General features: G+C 33.7%; 1 protein-coding gene across 7 annotated transcripts in view; it reads left to right on the top strand.

Annotated features, from left to right (window-relative positions):
• Window positions 1-20,381, top strand: part of BCAS3 (BCAS3 microtubule associated cell migration factor) — a 611,032-nt gene that overhangs the window by 184,326 nt on the left and 406,325 nt on the right. For all 7 annotated transcript variants that reach the window (XM_045984131.1, XM_045984134.1, XM_045984132.1 and 4 more), the window contains 2 exons: window positions 6,557-6,727; window positions 16,083-16,176. In XM_045984131.1, the coding sequence (XP_045840087.1) occupies window positions 6,557-6,727; window positions 16,083-16,176 (265 nt within the window). The remainder of the gene's footprint in view (window positions 1-6,556; window positions 6,728-16,082; window positions 16,177-20,381) is intronic.

The following is a 20,381-nucleotide window of genomic DNA, read 5'->3' on the forward strand; positions in this document are numbered from 1 at the left end:
GTTATATTGAGGAAGTCATCAGGTATGTACAGGCTCTTTTGGCTAAAATCTAAAGACTAATTACTCTGAGATGATTTAGGTACCTAAATATGGTATGTGAACACTATTGAATAACATTATGGATTTCTTCTGGACACTAGTTCTTATCAGTGTGTTTCAGTCTAACATGGTAACAAATTTCTTCTAGAAGTAAACGTCTTTACTGGTGCAGGAAACATCCAGTACCCCTTTCACCCCCTGCATCATACCATGTTTTGAAAGTTAATGAGCTTTAACAGTGCTGTCTTGTTGCTTACTATACAAAGTTCAGATTTGATAACTGTTCAATTTTGGGTTTAAATTTTTGTCCACTAATAAAATGGTAGTTGTAAGTTTTCTTGGTGTGTGTGTGAGAATTATCAATAACTCTTCATGTGATAATGAGCCTGTGACTGTGAAATACACTACTCTGTTTTCCCCCTTTCTGGAGTTTTTTCCTAGTTCTCTTACATTGACTTTTCCTTTTATCCGTGGTCTCTTTAGTACACTTCTTCCCACTTTCCATGTGCTCCAGTTCTTTTAGTTTTATTCCTGTTTATTAGTATAAAAACATGAAATAATAGGCTCAAGGGCAAATGGAGTGGATATACAAACAGACTTTAAACCCGAAAGGTGAATTCCTTTGATAAAGGGATACCTCTGTTTAAGTGGGAGCATCTCCATTAGCCCTGATGGAGTAAGTACAGCAGCTGAGGCATCTCAGAGGTTAATCAGGCTTCCTGGCCAGCTTTGACATCAATACACAGTGGCGCCTGATTTCGTTGGTCCTTCAGAGGCTTTCTTGACAATGCTCTAACAGACTTTGTGTAAGTCATTGCTTGTGAATTATTGAAACAAATGTTTGGCTGATAATTGAGGAATGCTAATGTGTTTTATAATCACTGCAGTTTGAGTTTTTAGTGCTAAACAAAAGAGTTACAATTGATTTGTGGCTTTTTCATGGTTTCAGTCGGCAGTGAGTTACATTTTTTTGCTTGAGTTCAGCAAATGGCTTTGATGGTCATTTTATTTAAGTATTTATTAGGACACACTATTATAGTCTTCATTCCACACACTCCCCCTGCCCCAGTATATGTCTGTGTTCTGAATTCATGAAGTGTGAGGTCACAAGTAGTAACAGGAGTAGAATACAAGGCAGTACTGGATGGCGGTTGAAATCAGGTTTTAGAGATAGACAGTCCTAGTATTGAATTCTGGCTTTGTCATTGGTTAACTGTTTGAGCTGCCATTTTATTTAACTTCTGTAGCCTCAATTTTCTTCTCTATAGAAAAGAAGTGTTTGAGGAAATCTGTAGAGATAATCTATATTAAGAGTCTTGACAAGTGCACAGTAAAGATTCTATAGGACATAGCTACAGTAAAATAATACATATATTACTAGTCTTAGTTGTATGGGGTTTTAATGGAAAATTTCCTTGGAAAATACATTTCCTTATTTTAATTCCAATCTAATTGTTGCTTAAATCACATGTAGGTCTTTATAAAGTACCTTCTTTGCCTATCTTTTATGAAACAGTATTTGAAATACCATGTACATAATAATTTTCATTTTAAAATTTAGCTATAGCATATGCCAGAATTCTCCATAATTATTCTAAAAAGAGGGAGTCATTTCATTAAAGATTAATTTGCAGTATATAAAAAATTTTTTTTCTCACAATTTGAGAATTGGAAAAAATTCTTTCTTTCTTTCTTTTTTTTTTTTAAAGATTTTTACTCATTTATTTGATAGACAGAGATTACAAGTAGGCAGAGAGGCACGCAGAGAGAGAGAGAGGAAGGGAAGCAGGCTCCCTGCCGAGCAGAGAGCCCGATGCGGGGCTTGATCCCAGGACCCTGGGATCATGACCTGAGCTGAAGGCAGAGGCTTTAACCCACTGAGCCACCCAGGTGCCCCTGGAAAAAATTATTTCTGAATGTGTATATCCTACATAATTCTTGATATGTCCATGTAATCTACTTATTTTCATTCTGCTGGTTAAATCTTTTTTTGATATATATGAATCACGTGCTTTTCTCTTTCTTTTAGTTTTTTTCTCTTTGTGGGACCAAAAAAACCCCCACAGAAATGCATTACTTTAGCATTACTGTTTGTTAATGCAAATAGCAGTAATCAGATAATAAGATTCACATAAAAGAAAAAACTCACGAGTTTGTTTTATCTATTTGCCTCGAATGAAATGGAACTAAAATGTAATTATAAAACATCTTAAGTTGTCTTTAATTGAAATAGTATATTAGAAGCATTACAGTGAATTGTTTTCTGTTACCAGAGAAAAAACAATCTTCTTAGCTAATCTTTTGTGATGTTTTATTCATCTAGTAATTGGTATCTTGGATGGAGACTGTATTTCCACATGCCAAATTTTTTTTCTTTTAATTGAGGTAAAATTGATATATAACATATTAGTTTTATGTGTACATTATAATTTGACATCTGTATGTACTACAAAATGATTACCACCAAAAGTCTAGTTGCCGTTCATCACCATCAAATTGACTGCCTTCACCCATTTTTGCCCACCTCCCGATCACCTTCCCCTCTGGTAACCATCTATTCTCTATAAGTTTGTTTTTATATTCTTTTGTTTGTTTTTTTTAGATTCCACATATAAATGAAATCAAATGGTATTTGTCTTTCTCCATCTGGCTTATCTCACTTAGCTTAGTACCCTCAAGGTCCATCCATGTTGTCACAAATTGCAGTATTTTATTCTTCAATGTAGCTAAATAATATTCTGATATATATACCTCACATCCTCTTTATATATATATATATAAATGTATTTTTATATAAATATATAAATTAATTAAAAATTAAAAAATAAATATAATATATAATATATAACTATATATTATAACTATATATATGTATATATATATCATCCTCTTTATCCTAATTCATCTGTCAGTGAACACTTACATTGTTTCCATGTCTTGGCTATTGAACATAATGCTCCATTGAACATAGGTGTATATAATTTTTGAATTTGTGTTTTCATATTCTTTGAATAAATACCCAGAAGTAGAATAGCTGGATCATATGGTAGATCTATTCTTAACTTTTTGAGGAATCTCCATACTGTTTTCTATAGTGGCTGCACAAGTTTGCATTCCTACTGACAGCTAACAAGGGTTCCCTTTTCTCCACATTCTCTCCAGCACTTGTGATTTCTTGTCTTTTTTTTTTTTTTTTAATATAATAGCCATTGTAACAGGTGTGAAATGATAATTCATTGTGGTTTTAATTTGCATTTCCCTGCTGATTAGTGATATTGAACATCTTTTCACATCTTTTGGCCATCTGTATATCTTTTTCAGAAAAATGTTTATTCAGATCCTCTACTCATTTTTTATTTTTTATTTTTATTTTTTGTTATTGAGTTGTGTGAATTCTTTATATATTTTGGATATTAACCTTGTATCAGATATGTAATCTGCAAATGTCTTCTTCCATTAAGCCTTTTTATTTTGATGATGGTTTCCTGTGCTGTGCAGAAGCTTTTCAGTTTGATAGAGTCCCTTTTTTTTTTTTTTTTTGCGCTTTTGTTTCCCTTGCCTTTGGAGTCAGATCTACAAGCACATCTCTAAGACTGATGTTAATGAGCTTATTGCCTATGTTTTCTTCCAGGAATTTTGTGGTTTCAGGTCTTACATTCAGTTATTTAATTCATTTTGAGTTAATTTTTATGTATAAGAAAGTGGTCTAGTTTCATTCTATTGCATAACTGTCCAGTTTTCCTAGAACCATTTATTGAAGAGACAGCCCTTCCTCCATGGTGTGTTCTTGGCTTCTTTGTTATAAATTAATTGTATACTTGAGGAATTATTTCTCAGCTATCGATTTTGTTCCACAGATATGTGTATCTTTTTTATGCTGATATCATACTGCTTTGATTACTATAAGTTTGTAGTATAGTTTGAAATCAAAGGGTATTTGTCTTTCTCTGTCTGACTTAACATAGTGTACCACATTGATTTGTGGATGTTGAACCTTCTTAGCGTCTCTGGAATAAATCCTACTTGATCATGGTGTATGGTCCTTTTAATGTGGTTTTTTTTAAAAGATTTTATTTATTTATTTGACAGAGATCACAAGTAGGCAGAGAGGCAGGCAGAGAGAGCGGGGGGGAAGCAGGCTCCCCGCTGAGCAGAGAGCCTGATGCGGGGCTCAATCCCAGGACCCTGGGATCATGACCTGAGCCGAAGGCAGAGGCTTCAACCCACTGAGCCACCCAGGTGCCCCTTAAAGTGTTTTTGAATTTGGTTTGCTAATACTTTGTTAAGGATTTTTGCATATATGCTCATCAGGGATATTGGGATATATCACTTTCTTATAGTGTCCGTCTCTGGATTTAGTATCAGGGTAATGTTGATGTCACATTTTACATCTTTTATTTTATGCATCCCTTAACTGATTGTAGTTTTAATTAATTTTACTACTATTGTCTTTTAGCCTTCGAACTTGCTTTATAATTGATTGACCCACTGTCTGTACTATATATTTATCTTTTCCAATGAGAGTTTGAGGAAACTTTCGTGAGTTTCCTTAATATTAAATATTAAATATTTCTTTTCAGCTTAAAGAAGTTCCTTTAACATTTCTTATAAGGCCATTTTAGCAATGATAAACTCCTTTAGTTTTTGCTCATCTGGAAAACTCTTATTTCCCCTTCAATTCTGAGTGATAACTTTGCTGGGTAGAGAATTCTTGGTTGGAAGTTTTTTCCTTTTAGCACTTTGAATATGGCATGCCATTCCCTTTGGACTGCAAAGTTTCTGTTGAAAAATCTTGATAGCTTTAGATAGTTTCCTTGTATGTATTTCTCTGATGCTTTTAAAATTCTCTCTTTAACTTTTAACATTTTAATTATAATGTATCTTGGTGTGGACCTCTTTGGCTTTATCTTATTTAGAACACTCTGGGATTCCCACCATTATGCTTGTTTCCTTCCCCAGATTAGGGATATTTTTAGCTATTTTTTAAGAAATAATTTTTCTGGCCCTTTCTCTCTTCTCCTCTGGGGACCCTGTATTGTGAATGTTGTTCTGCTTGAAGTTCTCCTAGAGTTTTCGTTTTTTAAATCCTTTTTTCTTTTTGCTCCTTTGAGTGAGTTTCATTGTTTTGCCTTCTATCTCACTGGTCTGCTTCATTTAGTCTTCTGTTGAACTCCTCTAGTGTATTTTTCAGTTCAGTTTTTATATTTTTAGCTCTGTAGCTTCTGTTTGATACTTTTTAATATTTTCTCTTATTTTTGTTGAAGTTTGCACTGTGTTCATTCATTCTTCTGAACTTGATGAGCATCTTTATGACCATTATTTTGAACTCTGTTGCTTATCTCATTTTATTAAGGTCTTTTTCTGAGGTTTTGTCTTTTTCTTTGGAACATATTCCTCTTTCTTCTCATTTTGGCTTTCTGTGTTTGTTTCTATTATTAGACAAATCAACTACTTCTAATAGTCTTGAAGGAGTGGCTTTTATGGGCCATAGCTTGTGAGGCTCAGAAGCACTTATCTCTCCTAGGGACTCAAGGGGTGTCTCCTGTGTGAGCTGCATGTGTCTGCCCACCTACTGTGGTAGGGCTGTGGCTCTGGCATGGGAGTTATGTGGGGCTCTTGTCTGGCCTACCTGTGATGTGTGGCTGTGGCATAGGAATAGGTATCTACATGCCTGATCTTGATGTACAATATTACATAATAGCATATTATAAATTTACTTTGAAAGCATAGTCTTTTTCATTCTACCATTGGTCAAATGGAATTCTACCATTGGTCATTCATTTTCATGCTAAAAAATAGATTTAAAATTAGATTTGTATTTCAAAAAATAACAACATGTTAGTGAAGATGCAGAGAAAGGGGAACCCTCAGAGACTATTGGTGGGAATATGAACTGGTACAGTCACTTAAAAAACAGTATGGAGGTTCTTCAAAAAGTTAAAAATAGAACTACCCTATGATTCAGCAATTACTCTACTAGGTTTTCACCCAAAGGATACAAAAATGCTACTTGACGGGACACATGCACCCCAGTGTTTGTAGCAGCACTGTCAACAATAGCTAAATTATGGAAAGAGTCCAAATGTCCATTGACTGATGAATGGATAAAGATATGGTATATAAAAACAATGGGATATTACTCAGCCATCAGAAAGAATGAAATCTTGACATTGTTATATGTATTAAGAAGAAGGGAGAGAAGATTTTTTTTTATATAAAAATATAATTGTTCCTTCATGCAAAATAAAGCTTTTTAGGTATTTATGTATGGCTTTATTTTCACTATACTGACTTTGGGGATTCTACTGAAAGCATTCACTTAAATTAATACTGATTTTCTAACGAAAATTTAAGATCATATGAAAAGTCAGACTGAATTTCTATGACAATTCACTGCTAAATATAGGCTTGTAAGAGAATAAGGAAGTTAAAAGATAGAAGAATTAACAAAATGCATATTTCTGTTTAGAATCCAAATACTGATGTGAAGTCATATATTTTACATTTCATTTTATAGACATTGAAAACTGGTTTGACAATGGTCGGGAAAGTAGTGACTCAGCTGACAGGCACACTGCCTTCAGGTGTGACAGAAGACGATGTTGCCCTCCATAGTAATTCAAGGCGGAGTCCTTTGGTTCCAGGCATCATCACAGTAATTGACACTGAAACAGTTGGAGAGGGCCAGGTAAGAACTTTTGATGCAGGTAATGTCCTTTTTCTGCAAAGGATGGGGTGACTAAAAATGTCATTTGTGATCAGGAACAGTTAGATGCACTTGGCCTTGGAGATTCTTAATTTGGAATTCTAGAAATTGAGGTTATTTCAGGTTAGAATTTTTTTTTCAAGAACTGATGTGTAATATGTTAAAATCTCTTATTTCAAACATTATTAATGTTTTGAACCTGAAGGTAAAATTGATGTTCTAAGGAGTTCTTGTTATCTCTTCATTAGGACATTTGTTTCACAAATATATAGTTACATACCTCTTTATACTCTTGTGTTTGTAATACTTTTTTTTAAATGATGCTTGTTGTAATCTAAATCAGAAGATTAATAACTGATTTTTAAAAGATTTTTCTTTATTTGAGAGAGAGAGAGAGTACTTGAGTTGGGGGGGAGGGGCCAAGTGAGAGGGCAAAGCAGATGCCCCCATGAGCAGGAAGCCTGATGTGGGGCTCAATCCCAGAATCTTGAGATTATGACCTGAGCTTAAAGCAGATGCCTAATCAACTGAACCACCCAGGCATCCTTTAATAATTGATTTTTAAGGTAGAGGCTTGCTCATAGAAGCAATCAATATGACCTTCCACATTTTGGAGGGAATTTAAAAAATTATTGACTAATTATGATGGTTACAAGTGACAGTAATATAAATAATATCAAATTTTATTACACTTATTTATAAATATGAAAAATGGACAAATATCTCAAAGTGTATATTAAAATACATACATGGTAATGCATCTTACCAAATCCTATATCTTCAGATAATGCAGGAACATTTGGAAGGAGTGATTATAAACATGGAAAAATATGTGACAATGTAAATCTTGCTGGTGAGAAACCCATTGGATTTTGTTTTCTCCCCCCACGTACCCATAAGTTATTTTCTTTTCATTAATAGTCTTGAATTTTAAAATACATTTCTGAAAGGAAGAAAATCTTAAAATTCCAGTAGTTTGTGATTATTGCTACCAAAAATCCAATCTAAAGTTGATTGTTAGAATAGGATAGTAGAGCAACATTTGTGAAATAGAAATTATTTTAATTTTTCTATAATATATATTTCTGTTTTCAGAACATAATGTCTGGAAGCTACGTGAATCTTTAAAGTATTAACCCTAAATTTTGCATGTTCTTTTTAGAAAATCTCCTTCCAGTATACATGGTTCTGTATCTGATAAAAGATTACCTTTGACCACTACTCATGTACTAGTTCTTATAGTAAGATCAAATGGCATTTCAAAAGCACGTGGACTCTACTGCAATTAAAAGACAAAAAAATCTTTGAAATTCTGGGTTATTCAATTTAGCTGTTGATTTTATTTGAAATCGGAATGATAATCCACCTCTCCCATGTTAACTTTGCGGTTCACCAAATCTTGTTTAAAACTCTTTTTAATGAAGTGCTAGTAAACTTTTCAGTTGACTGTAATGAAATTTTTAAAAATTGTGATAATTAGCTCAAGTTGATAGACACAGACAGATGTTAATTTTCTTTCTCAATTGGAATTAAATATTTAAACCCTTAGTGTTTTATGAGTGTTAAAGTAAAAAATGTTTTCTTTTGTCCTTTAGTTCTTAATTAATTTACTTCCAAGGCCACCCACATTTAATGCATAGTAACAGTCAACATTGTCTAGTTTGGTGAGTCTAATAAGTAAGTCTGTTAAGCGTCTAGCATTTGTTGACAGACAGATTTGTGGTCATTTAGAAGTAGAAAATGTTATCTGATTATTTTTCATGAAATAGAGGTATAATTCAATTTGTTTTATTATATTTAAGTGTAGGAACGTAAAAAGAAAATCTTGAAGTAATGATATTAAAAAGCTTAGCGTTAGGCCTCATGTTATCAAATGTGGTTCCCCCACAGCCCCCTCCCATTTTTTATTAACTTTTTATTAGTTTATAATGGAATTCTCAGATTTGGAATATGGAAATGAACTGGAGGTTGTGGAATTGCAAAATTCATTTTTCCTTGATAAAGGAATTGTTGACACTTGAAACAAGTAAAGTACTTCATTAGGAAATAAGAATTACAGAAGTGTTAGCTTTTAAAAGTGAAAAAGAAGTTAAGTGTTGCCCAATCTTAAACATGTTATCTTCTCTCTTATTTGTTGAGATGATAATCTGTTTTCATTCCCACTTATAACATTCTGAAATTTTAATTTATTTTAAAATTCTATTATAAAGCAGGAAATAAGTTGATGTTCAATAAATGGCAAGTTGCTATGTGCATTTTGAGAGAATTACAAATATTTTTTAAAGCAACAAGATTTCCTGAGTATAATACTATCCTCCTTTCTTTTATTAATGGGAATCTGTTTTTTGTCAAGAAGACATTTTTGTCTCTGATACATAGTTCAGTTGGAGTACAGGGCTGTTTTTAGGTTATGCTGCATTGTATTAAAAAGACTTAAGGGGTTATTGTCATAGATTTATCACTTTTAGCCCTTTCCAACTGATGTTTGACCCTAGCTGTAATGTTTTCCTTTTCCATATATATCTCAGGAGCTGAAACTAGCATTATGTTCACTTTTGCTGTTTAAATTCAATGAGCCTTTAATAAAGATATTTTCATGTTTACAGTGGTAGTGTATAAAATTTGATTCACCATCTTTCTAATGCTAAATTGATTAGTTTGATTTTATGTTGATGGGATCATTGTGTGGTAACTGCATTAAGGAGGAGTGGATTTGATGGACTTCGTGTCCATTTTTAAATCTGTGTTACTTGTTTTATTTAAAAGCATTTTGTGGCTAGATAAGCTAAGTGGTATCATATGCCTTTACACATTTATGTAATTGAAGTTAGCAGTGTGGCAAAGTCTTTAATCAGAGAAAAATCCTCCAGAATGATGACATAAACTTGAGCTGTTTCTTTCCCTGGGTACAAGTGTTATTCATAATAATTTAGTGGCTCCTGAAGTGTTTTGTCTATCTTTTTGTTCACATGATAAAGGTTTATCCACCTTATATCAGTTAAAGTGCTTTGATTAATTTTAATATAGTCAAGTTGTTATTACATATACTTAAGTTCAGCCTGCTGAGTTAACTGGTGAGTAAAAGGTGCATGTCTTAGGACAATTGTTTTGGGATATCTTTTCTATTATTAATTTGATGTTTTAGGTAAGGTGATAATGCAATGGAAAGAATCCTTCCAAAAGTATCTGGTTGTTATATTTGTGAAGCTCATGAGGTTCAATACAAAGAATTGTATATAGTGGTATGAGGCTTTGCTGTGCCTCAAGATTAATGTGCCTTTTTACTAAACGGCTTCTGTATTGGTACCATTAAATAGAGGACTCACTACTAATTGTGTTGGAGAGGAAGATGTAGGGTTATAATACATGAAAGGGAATCTTGTAAAATTGAGTTAAAATAGTGAAATGGGCAAAGACAAATATTTCACAGAAAAAAAAAATAAAACCTACAAAATTTCCCTGACTTAAAATATCTTGACTTAATGATTTTTCAACTTTTTGATGAAATGAAAATCCTTTATAAATTCAGTAGATACTGTACTTTGAATTTTGGGACTTTTGAATGTCCCTAGTTCAGTGATACATAGTATAGTGCTCTCCTGTGATGCTGGGCAGCGACTGCCGGCCATAGCTCCTAGTCAGCCATGTGATCAGGAGGGTAAACAACGGATACACTTACAGCTGTTCTGCACCCACACAACCATTCCTACTTCCCTCCTCTTTGCCCCCACCAAACTGGGAAATAAACCTGAAGGCCAGAGGTTGAAGGGGCCACAGGTTGACCTGGGTTCCACATTATTCTCAAGCCTGTTGGGGCCCGGAATCCATGGGTCCCAGTGGGTCCCTGCTATTGGCTGGGAGAAGCAGGGGGAGCTCTGTTTGTGGCAAGGATGAGATAAGCAGAAATGAGAGCCCTCATACACTGCTGCTGCGAATGCAAATTTGTCTAGGTGCTTTGGAAAAGAGTTACCATAGGACTTAGCAGTTTGTCTTCCAGATATACCCAAAAGAAACGAAATACATGTCCATGTATGTTCATAGCAGCATTATTTGTAATGCCTAAAAAGTAGGAGCAACCTTGGTGTATATACATCAACTGATTGGTAGATGGATAAATAACGTGATATATACATACAATGTGATATTCTTCAGCAATAAAAAGAAATGAAGTACTGTTCATGTTCCAATGTGGATGAGTCTTGAAAATAATGTGCTTTGTGAAAGAAGCCAGTCACAAAAGAGTATATGTTGTATGACTCCATTTATATAAATGAAATGTTCAGAAGGAGCAAATCAATAAAGTAGGTTATAGTTGCCCAGGGCTGGTAGAAGAAATGGGGGAAATATGAGGCAACTGTTAATATTATGAGGTTTCTTTTGGTGATGAAAATGTTCTAAATTTGGTTGTGGTGATGATTCTACAATTATGTGAATATACCATATACCCAGAGCAAACCTTTAGTATATTTAATAAACTTGGTGTAACACACTTTGCCAAAGACTACTCCCATAAGACTTATTTTCCTTTTCTTATTTTTCTCACTTAATGTGTGTAAGATTGATGAATCACAGGCCCTGTATCCCTGAAATAAATAATACATTATATGTTAATAATAAAAAAAGAAAGTCAGTGGAAAAACCAAGAAGAAAGATTAGAAAAATAACTTACAAGGCATGTTTTCCCATCAATTGTGGTAAAATATGCATAACATAAAATTTGACATTTAGCGGGGCGCCTGGGTGGCTCAGTGGGTTAAGCCGCTGCCTTTGGCTCAGGTCATGATCTCGGGGTCCTGGGATCGAGTCCCGCATCGGGCTCTCTGCTCAGCAGGGAGCCTGCTTCCCTCTCTCTCTCTCTCTCTGCCTGCCTCTCTATCTACTTGTGATCTCTCTCTGTCAAATAAATAAAATAAAATCTTTAAAAAAAAAAATTTGACATTTAGCTACTTTTAAGTTTACACTTCAGTGGCATAAGTATATTCATAGTGTTATACAACTATCACTCTTCTCCATTTCTAGAACTTTTTCATCATCTGGATTCATTGTACTGTAACTCCCCAACCCCCTGTCCCCACAGTCCCTGGTGATCATCATTCTGATTTCTGCCTCTAGTAGATTGCCCATAATTAAAAAGATGTACAATACAAAGTGTTGGAAAGGACGTGGAGAAATTGGAAACCTCATACTTTACTGGTGGAAATATAAAATGATGTAGCTATTTTGGAAAACAGTTTGTTAAAAGTTCAACATATGTTTATCATATCACTGAGGAAATTCACTCTAGATATCTCTCCAAGAGAAATAAAAGCATGTTCAGAAAAATATGTATACATAGATATTCATAACAGACTATGCATCATAGTAACTAACTAGAAATAATCCAAATTGCCAAGAATTGGTGGGTGAACCCACGTGTTGTGATACCTCCATACAGTGGAATGCAACTTAGCAATATAAAGAAATGAATACCTGAAACAACATGGTTGAACTATAAAAATTATAGTGAAAGAAAAGAATGAAAGTGAAAGAAAATAGAAGACAACTTGCATGATTTTTTTTTTTTTTTAAGATCTTATTTATTTGTCAGAGGGAGAGAGCATAAGCAGGGGGAGTTGCAGGCAGAGGGAGAAGTAGGCTCCCTGCTCTGCAGGGAGCTTGATACGGGACTCCATCCCAGGACCCTGGGATCATGACCTGAGTCGAAGGCAGACGCTTAACTGGCTGAGCCACCTGCATGATTCTGTCTATATGAAAAATTTTCAAAAATTTTAGAAAAGACAAAAGAAATAAAATGTACATAGGGATTGCCTGGGGCTTAAAGTTAGAGATCTACTGTAGAGTTAATATGAAGACATTTTTGGGGTGATGGAAGAATTCTAAATCTAGAATGTGGTAGTGGTTACCCAGTTGTATAAATTTACTAAGGATTAAATTTATACAGTGTTAAAATGTATTAAATGGTGGCTTGAATGTATAAATTTACTGTGATTGGGGAATGACTATCAGTTATGGTGAAGAGGTAAGCAAATCTTCTCCCTAGAAAATAAGTACATTACTTGAAAGAACTTTCAAAAATTGCTATCTGGGGACTCTGGATATAGACCAAAAAAGAATGTAATGATAAACATGTAAAGATTTTAGAATTTGGATAACAGTGATAGGAGATAATGGCCTTTTTGCCTGAGACTCATCTTATTCACATCTGCCTGGAGCTTGGTGAGTGTGACAGTTTTATCAGAGTAAAGTGGGCCAGGTGAACAAGCCATTTCCCTTCTAACCAGGTGATTTACTTGATTTGGATTATTTTCATTAGAAGTAGTAAACTTGGTAGGTGATGCATAAGGGATAATGTGTAGCCCTGCTAGCCTGAGATTGGGGCCAATGTAAAGAACAGAGAGGAAAAATGTTAGTGAAATATAAGTAGAGCCTCAGAGACCTCTAGGACAGCATCAAATGTACCAATATATATGTGTAATTGGGATCTCAGAAAGAGAGGTGAGAAAGGAGCAGAAAAACATTTGAGGAAACAAAATATATAAATATCTTTCTTTTCCTTTAATTTCTTTAAAAAGTGGACAGTTGTTTTAGGGAATAATTATAACATGTTTCTCAGTTGATAATACATATAACAACAGTAGCACAAAAGAATGGGGAGGAAATGCAACTGTACTGGAACAAGGAGCTATGTTTATTGCAATTAAGTTTATAATTAATGGACAGTCTTATAATCTATGTAGTACCTTTTAACCTATACAGCAACCACTAAAAATTACTCCAAAAAATTAATGGAGGAATTCAAATGGTGACTTTAAAAAATAATTAACACAAGAGGATCAGAGGTACAACAAACACCTGAGACAAAATAATCAGCAAAATGGCAGACCTAAATCCAATTATGTACATAGTTATATTAACTATAAATGGACTCAAGTTAAAAGACAATGATTATCAGGCCAGATCATTCAGATTCCAAGACATAATTGCTGAAGTAAAAGGATTGAAGAAATGTACCATGCAAACAATAACCATGATAGGACTGGAGTGGCTATATTAATATCAGACAGAATAGAAAGTCAAGAAATATTGCCAGAGAGAAAGATCTTTCATAGTAACAAGAGGGTCAATGTAATAAGTAGATAAAATAAATATTAATGTGTGGACACCTACAGCATAGCCCAACAAACATTGAGCAAAATCCAACAGACTGAAAGGAGAAATTATAGCTAACTTTACAGCTTGAGATTTAAATACTTTGCTGTCATAATTGATAGGAAAAACTAGACAAAATATGTGAAGATTTATAAGACTCGATTAACACTATCAACCAGCACAGTGTGACATTCCTTCCCCCAAACCTGTAGAATTTGCATTCTTTTCAAGAACATCTGGAATGCTTTCCAAGATAGACCTTACAATTGGCCATAAAACAAATCTAAATAGCTTTAAAAGGATTAAAATCATGCAAAGTGTGTTCCCTGTGAACTATGGAAATCAATAACAGAATGAAATTATGGAAATCTCCCAATATTTGGAAATAAAACAACACACCTACCTATAAATAACTCATGGGTCAGAGAAGGAATCTCAAGGAAATTAGAAAATATTTTGAATGGAATGAAAATAAAAACTGAACATATCAGAATTTATGAAGTGCAGCTCTTCCTTTGTATAGAGGAAATATTTAGCTTTATGCTTATAGTAGGAAAGAAAAATGGTCTGAAACTAATAGTCTTTGCTTTTCCCTTTTTCTAATATGAAAAAGAAGAGCAAATTATAACCAAGCAAAACAAATAAAATATTAAAGTTATGAATAGAAGTCAACAAAATAGCAAACTGCAATATTGGGGAAAGTCCAAAATTGGTCCTTTGAAAAGATTAACAAAATTGATCCTCAAAAGATAAAAATAGAATTATCATATGATTCAATAATCTGGCCTCTGGGTTTACACGCAAAAGAATTCAAAGTAGGATCTTAAAGAGATATTTACACACCCACATTCATTGCAGCGTATTCATGGTAACCAGGATGTGGAAGCAATCCATATATCTATCTCTGGCTGAGTGGGTAAAGGAAAATGTGATGTATACATACTATATAATATTATACAGCCTTAAAAATAGGAAATCTTGTGACATGTTACAACATGGACAAGCCTTGAGGACATTTTGCTAAGGGAAATAAGCCAGTCATAAAAGTGCAAATGCTCTATTCTTTCCATTATTTTGACTCTCTAAAATACTCAAAATATAGAAACAGAGAATAGAAAGGTGGTTAGCAAGGGCTGGGAAGGGAGAAAGAAGGATCAGTGTTTAGTGGGTGTAGAGTTTCAGTGTTGCGAGATGAAAAAGTTCTAGAAATCTGTTACACAACAGTGTGACTATACTTAATATATTGAACTGAACACTCAAATATTGTTAAGATGGCAGTAATGATCCATGCATAAAAAAATTGACAAGCCTGTGGCTTCACTGAATTGCAGGTTCGAGTCAGAGCAATAAGGCAAGAAAATTAAAGCATTAAGATAGGAAAGGATGACAAATCAGATACTTCTGTGTAATGGATTGTTGTAATGGTTACAGTATTGTATAAAATCATTGAATTATAAACATAAAACAGGCAACTTTATGGTATGTGAATTACACCTTTGTAAAACTTTTCACACTAACAGAAAAATTTACATTGCCAGTGTAGGATTAGTTCCTGGTGTACTTTAGATTAAATTATTTAGGGACACGTTGGGTGGCTTAGTCAGTTAAGCATCTGCCTTCAGTTTAGGTCATGATCCCAGGACCCTGAGATCAAGTCCCGCATCCTTGCTCATCAGGGTCCTCTTTCTCCCTCTGCCTGCTGCTCCCCTTGCTTATGCCCATGCTCGTTCACTCTCCTTCACAAAAAGTAAATAAACTCTTTAAAAAATATTTATTGATTAAATTATTTATGACTGAATATCATGACCCGATGATAATCTAGTCATAAGCAAGCATTTTCCAGCAGGCCATAACACAATAAGAACTGTGTGTTCTTTGGAGGAAGCTCTACATGGCTGATTTTATGCTTTTTATTTTTTTCTAAACCTCTACTTCAATAAATTATTGTCTCTGTCATTTACAGTAAAGCCGGTCAACTTTCTAGAGTTTATATGATTGATCTGCAGGGGCATATTATATCTTTTCCTCATTCCTAAAGTGACATTCTCACCTTATAGTGACAAGAATAATCTTCCAATATAGTGGAAGCATGTTATTTTGTCAGGGGTATTGTAATGTAGCTGTATATGCCTCAGGCTCAGTGGTGAGTAAAGCTTAACTTCCATTTGCTTTCTTTCTTTCTGTAAAGGTGCTTGTGAGCGAGGATTCTGACAGTGATGGTATTGTGGCCCACTTTCCTGCTCATGAAAAACCAGTGTGCTGTATGGCATTTAATACAAGTGGTATGTGTTTGGGGTTTTTTGTTTTTTTGTTTTTTTGGCATTTATATCATGGGTTTTTCAACCAGTTTTGTTTGTTTGTTTTTAGAAATGGAAAATATGAATTATGGACTCTGACTTTTATTATATGGGTCAGTGTATATCAGAAAAGTAACTAGTGTTCAGTAGGTGGTTCTTGAATGAAGTAATTTAAAGTAAAAATTTAGAAATCCTCTAAGCATTAGTTTTGTTCTCAAGAAGATTATAAACAGTGGTGTTGAGTTAATTTCTATATTATGTTTAAGCCGAGAACTTCAATATTCCAGACTACATATTAATGCATGTAAGTGACACTTTCTTTGTAACTGCGTTTCTTTTTCATTTTGTAGCATATTATAAACTAGGTGTATTTTCCCCTACTTTTTGGTAGTAGTTTCTATTTTTCTGCTTGTTCTTAAGGCATTTGTTAAGGAGAGATGGTATAGTATACGGAATGCCCTACTATTCATTTTCTTTCACCAAACCTTTTGTTATATAAGGTTTCAAACATAAAAATAGATTTAAAAGATGGTATAGTAATGATGCTTTATCACCACCTTGATTAAGTAGGTGTTCACATTTCAAATGTATTATATATATATGTATATACTTGTACACCCATGGTATGTGTAATACATATACATAGGCATGTTGTATTTTGTCGAATCATTTGAATTTAAGTTACATATTTGATGATGACATTTCACCAGACTACAAATTAATCATATATTTCCTAAGAATAAGGGCCTTTTCCCATGTAACCAGATATTATAGTTCAAAAAGTTAACACAAAAAGTATCTGATATCCAAACCATAATTGAAAATTTCCCAATTGTCTCAAAAATGTGTCCTGCAAAATGTGTAATGTGGTACTGTGTTTGATCACATGGATATGTTAGTAGCTCATCAAAATATCTACATATTGGAGTAAGTTTTTCTTGTGGAGATTAGCAAGTAATCTATAGAGTGGTATTTTGGCTTCATTTCTGAAACAACTTTTTACTTAATAGTGTTGTTAAGTGGAAGGCTGTAGAATGGTGGTTTTTCTAATTCTGTCATGTTTTCTGCATGATTAACTGCTGTTCTTCTATTTAAAAAAACAGTTTTTTCTCATCAGCCAGAAATGAACCATAGTTCTCTTGTATGAGAAGGCTAAGATACACACTTAATTCTTTCTCTTTACCAATTTTCATGGTTAGGAATTGATTTAATACTTAGAGTGGTATAGTTCCACTCTGGTGGAGCTATTTTTAAAATGCTTTGTTTTTAAATAAAAGGTAAAATTGCTCTTTTGCTTTCAGAGCTGAAATAATCTTCATAAACTTACAGTCTTTTCTGATCTTATCCCTTCAGTTGATGGATCTAAGGAGATTGTCATTTTTATCTTATTCTGTAGAAATGATCCTATTAGTTAAAATTGATGGAAAGACCCATCTTTTTTCCCTTTTCATCTTTTCAAATAAAGAATGATGGTAAGAGGATAATATAGAGTATTTTGAATAATCTCCCTTCTAATATCTTAATAAGTCATTTTTGATAGAGAGAAAGATTTTCCAGTGATTGTTGATCAGTAGGATTGATTTAATTAATCAAGACAAAGATTTATGGAAATGCTCCGAATGTTATGGGAATGAAGTTAAATTTGAAGAAACAATCTGGAAGTTATGTCACTTACAGCACTCTACTTGGAATAACCAGTATGACTCATTTTGATAGTCCATCTGTTATGTCAGATCTCCTTTGTATTAATGTATATTTCATATAACCATAGTCAGAGTGCTTCAGACATTGGAAGCTGTGTTTTTTCCTGCCTGTGGCTTTCTATTAAAATAAGAACATCCTATATAACCTAAAGAATGTTTTAGTTATCTCTATCATTGTCTAACTATAGTTTTCTGTGATTTCATAATTTTGTTGTACATTTTTACTTGATTTCTATTTGAACTCCCAAGTTTGTGTTTTTATGGTACGATTAAGAATTTTTATATTTATAACTGCTTTTTTTGTGTTCCTAATGCGCTAGTTGTATAATTCTATGATATGACTTATCTTGGAGTAATCATTTCTTTAAATATTTGTTTTCCTACCTAACCTCTGGGCTCCACTTTACATTAGGGTTCCCTCTTGGTGTTGTGCATTCTATCAATTTTGGCAAACATATAATAGTATGGTACAGAATAGTTTCACTGCCCAAAATATCCCCTTGTACTTGTTCATCACTCCCTCCCTTAACCCTTCACAACCAGTGATCCTTTTACTGTTTCCATAGTTTTGGTTTTTCCAGAATGTCACATAGTTGAAATCTTACTGTATATAGTCATTTCAGGTTGGCTTCCTTCATTTACTAATATGTGTTTAAATCTCCTCCATGTCTTTTCATGCCTTCATTGCTCATTTCTTTCTAGTGATGAATAGCATTCATTTGTGTGGACATACCATAGTTTATTTGCCATTTTTGTATCTTCTTTGATGAGGTATCTGTTCATATCTTTTGTCCATTTTTAATTTGGTTGTTCATTTTTAAATTGTTGACTTTTAAGATTTCTTTGTATATTTTGGATAACAGTCTTATATTCAATATGTGTTTTGTAAATATTTTCTTGCGGTCTTTGGTTTGTCTTCTTATTCTCTTGAAAGTGTTTTTGAAGATCAGACTTATTTAATTTTAATGAAGTCCAGCTTATCAATTATTTCTTTTATAGATCATTCCTTTGGTGTATATATAACCTCTTTAAAACATATAAATTGGCATTCTTCTGCTCTTGGATTCTTAAGTCAATCTTACATTGAATTTTGTAATTTCTTGTAGGGGGATCGTTTTATCAGAACTATTTCATGAGTTTTTTTTTTTTAAGATTTTATTTATTTATTTGACAGAGAGAGAGAGATCACAAGTAGGCAGAGAGGCAGGCAGAGAGAGAGGAGGAAGCAGGCTCCCCCCGCGGAGCAGAGAGCCCGACGCGGGGCCCAATCCCAGGACCCCGAGATCATGACCCGAGCCGAAGGCAGCGGCCTAATCCACTGAGCCACCCAGGCGCCCCTATTTCATGAGTTTTAAGATCTCTTTTATTTTTTTCTTGAATCTCAAACGAGGCTTTTTGAAGGTCTAGGATCTGGAAGGTCCACGGATAAAATTCAGAGAGTATGTGAACTTAAGAAAAAACCTACATCTTTAATTTTTTCTAATCACTGATGAAAATTTCCTTCAGTTATGAATATGTAAAATAAACCAATGAAATATTAGCTGTACCTATGAGTATGAGCAATAAAAATAACATGTTTTTAACATCATTTCTATCTTATTTATATAATTCTCTCAGTACGGCTTATGGTTCAAAATTATGGTAGACTCTATATTTTAATATATATCAAAAAATGCATACTCTGTATGGCAGTTTTTAAAATCACAAGTGTTTTATTTTGTCTTAAAAATAAATTATTCTGAGAAAGATGTTCCTAGGCTTCACCATATTGCTAAAAATGTTCATGGCACTAGAATGTTTAAGAGCCTGTTATCCAAAGGTTTATGCTTGTGTAATTTCATCTGGCAAAACACTTTGGAAGCTAACTCTTTGACTGGAGATGCCATTCACATTGACTGACTCAGGCTTGGTGATTGAGTTAACAAGTGCCATTCCCTACTCATGGAATCTGCTGGTGTGATAGAGACTTAAAAACAAGGAAGGAAAATCCTTTGTGGAGTAAGGACAGAATGGCAGGAGATGAATATTACCTTTTTTCGACTACTGGGGAAAGTTCTTCAAAGGAAGTCAGTTCTAAATTCTAACCTAAAAGATGGTTAGCTAGGAAATAATGATTCTGTGTCTGGTATAGAAATAAATATTAGTTGAATGAATGAGGCAAGAAAAATATGACACATTTGACATAGATTGTGAAGCAGAGTCTATACAGTGGACTCCTCTGTTGATTATGTGGCAGATGTATTTTTCAATGTGTCATCATTTCTGCAACATTTTATAAATGCTTTGTACCTGTTTAAATATTTGAATTAAATGGAGGGTTCATAACTCAGCAACCACTCACAAAATTGGTTTGCAAAATCTTTCATAGAAGATGGTGGAGATTTCATTCAACTGCTTGCAATTCATCTTAGTTATTTACTGTTCAGCTCTGAGCATTTTTGCTACTCAGAATATGACTGTTATGGCTTGAGTATAAGCAAGTGTGTC

This window comes from Meles meles, chromosome 18 (genome assembly GCF_922984935.1).
Source record: "Meles meles chromosome 18, mMelMel3.1 paternal haplotype, whole genome shotgun sequence".
NCBI classification, from domain to species: Eukaryota; Metazoa; Chordata; class Mammalia; order Carnivora; family Mustelidae; genus Meles; species Meles meles.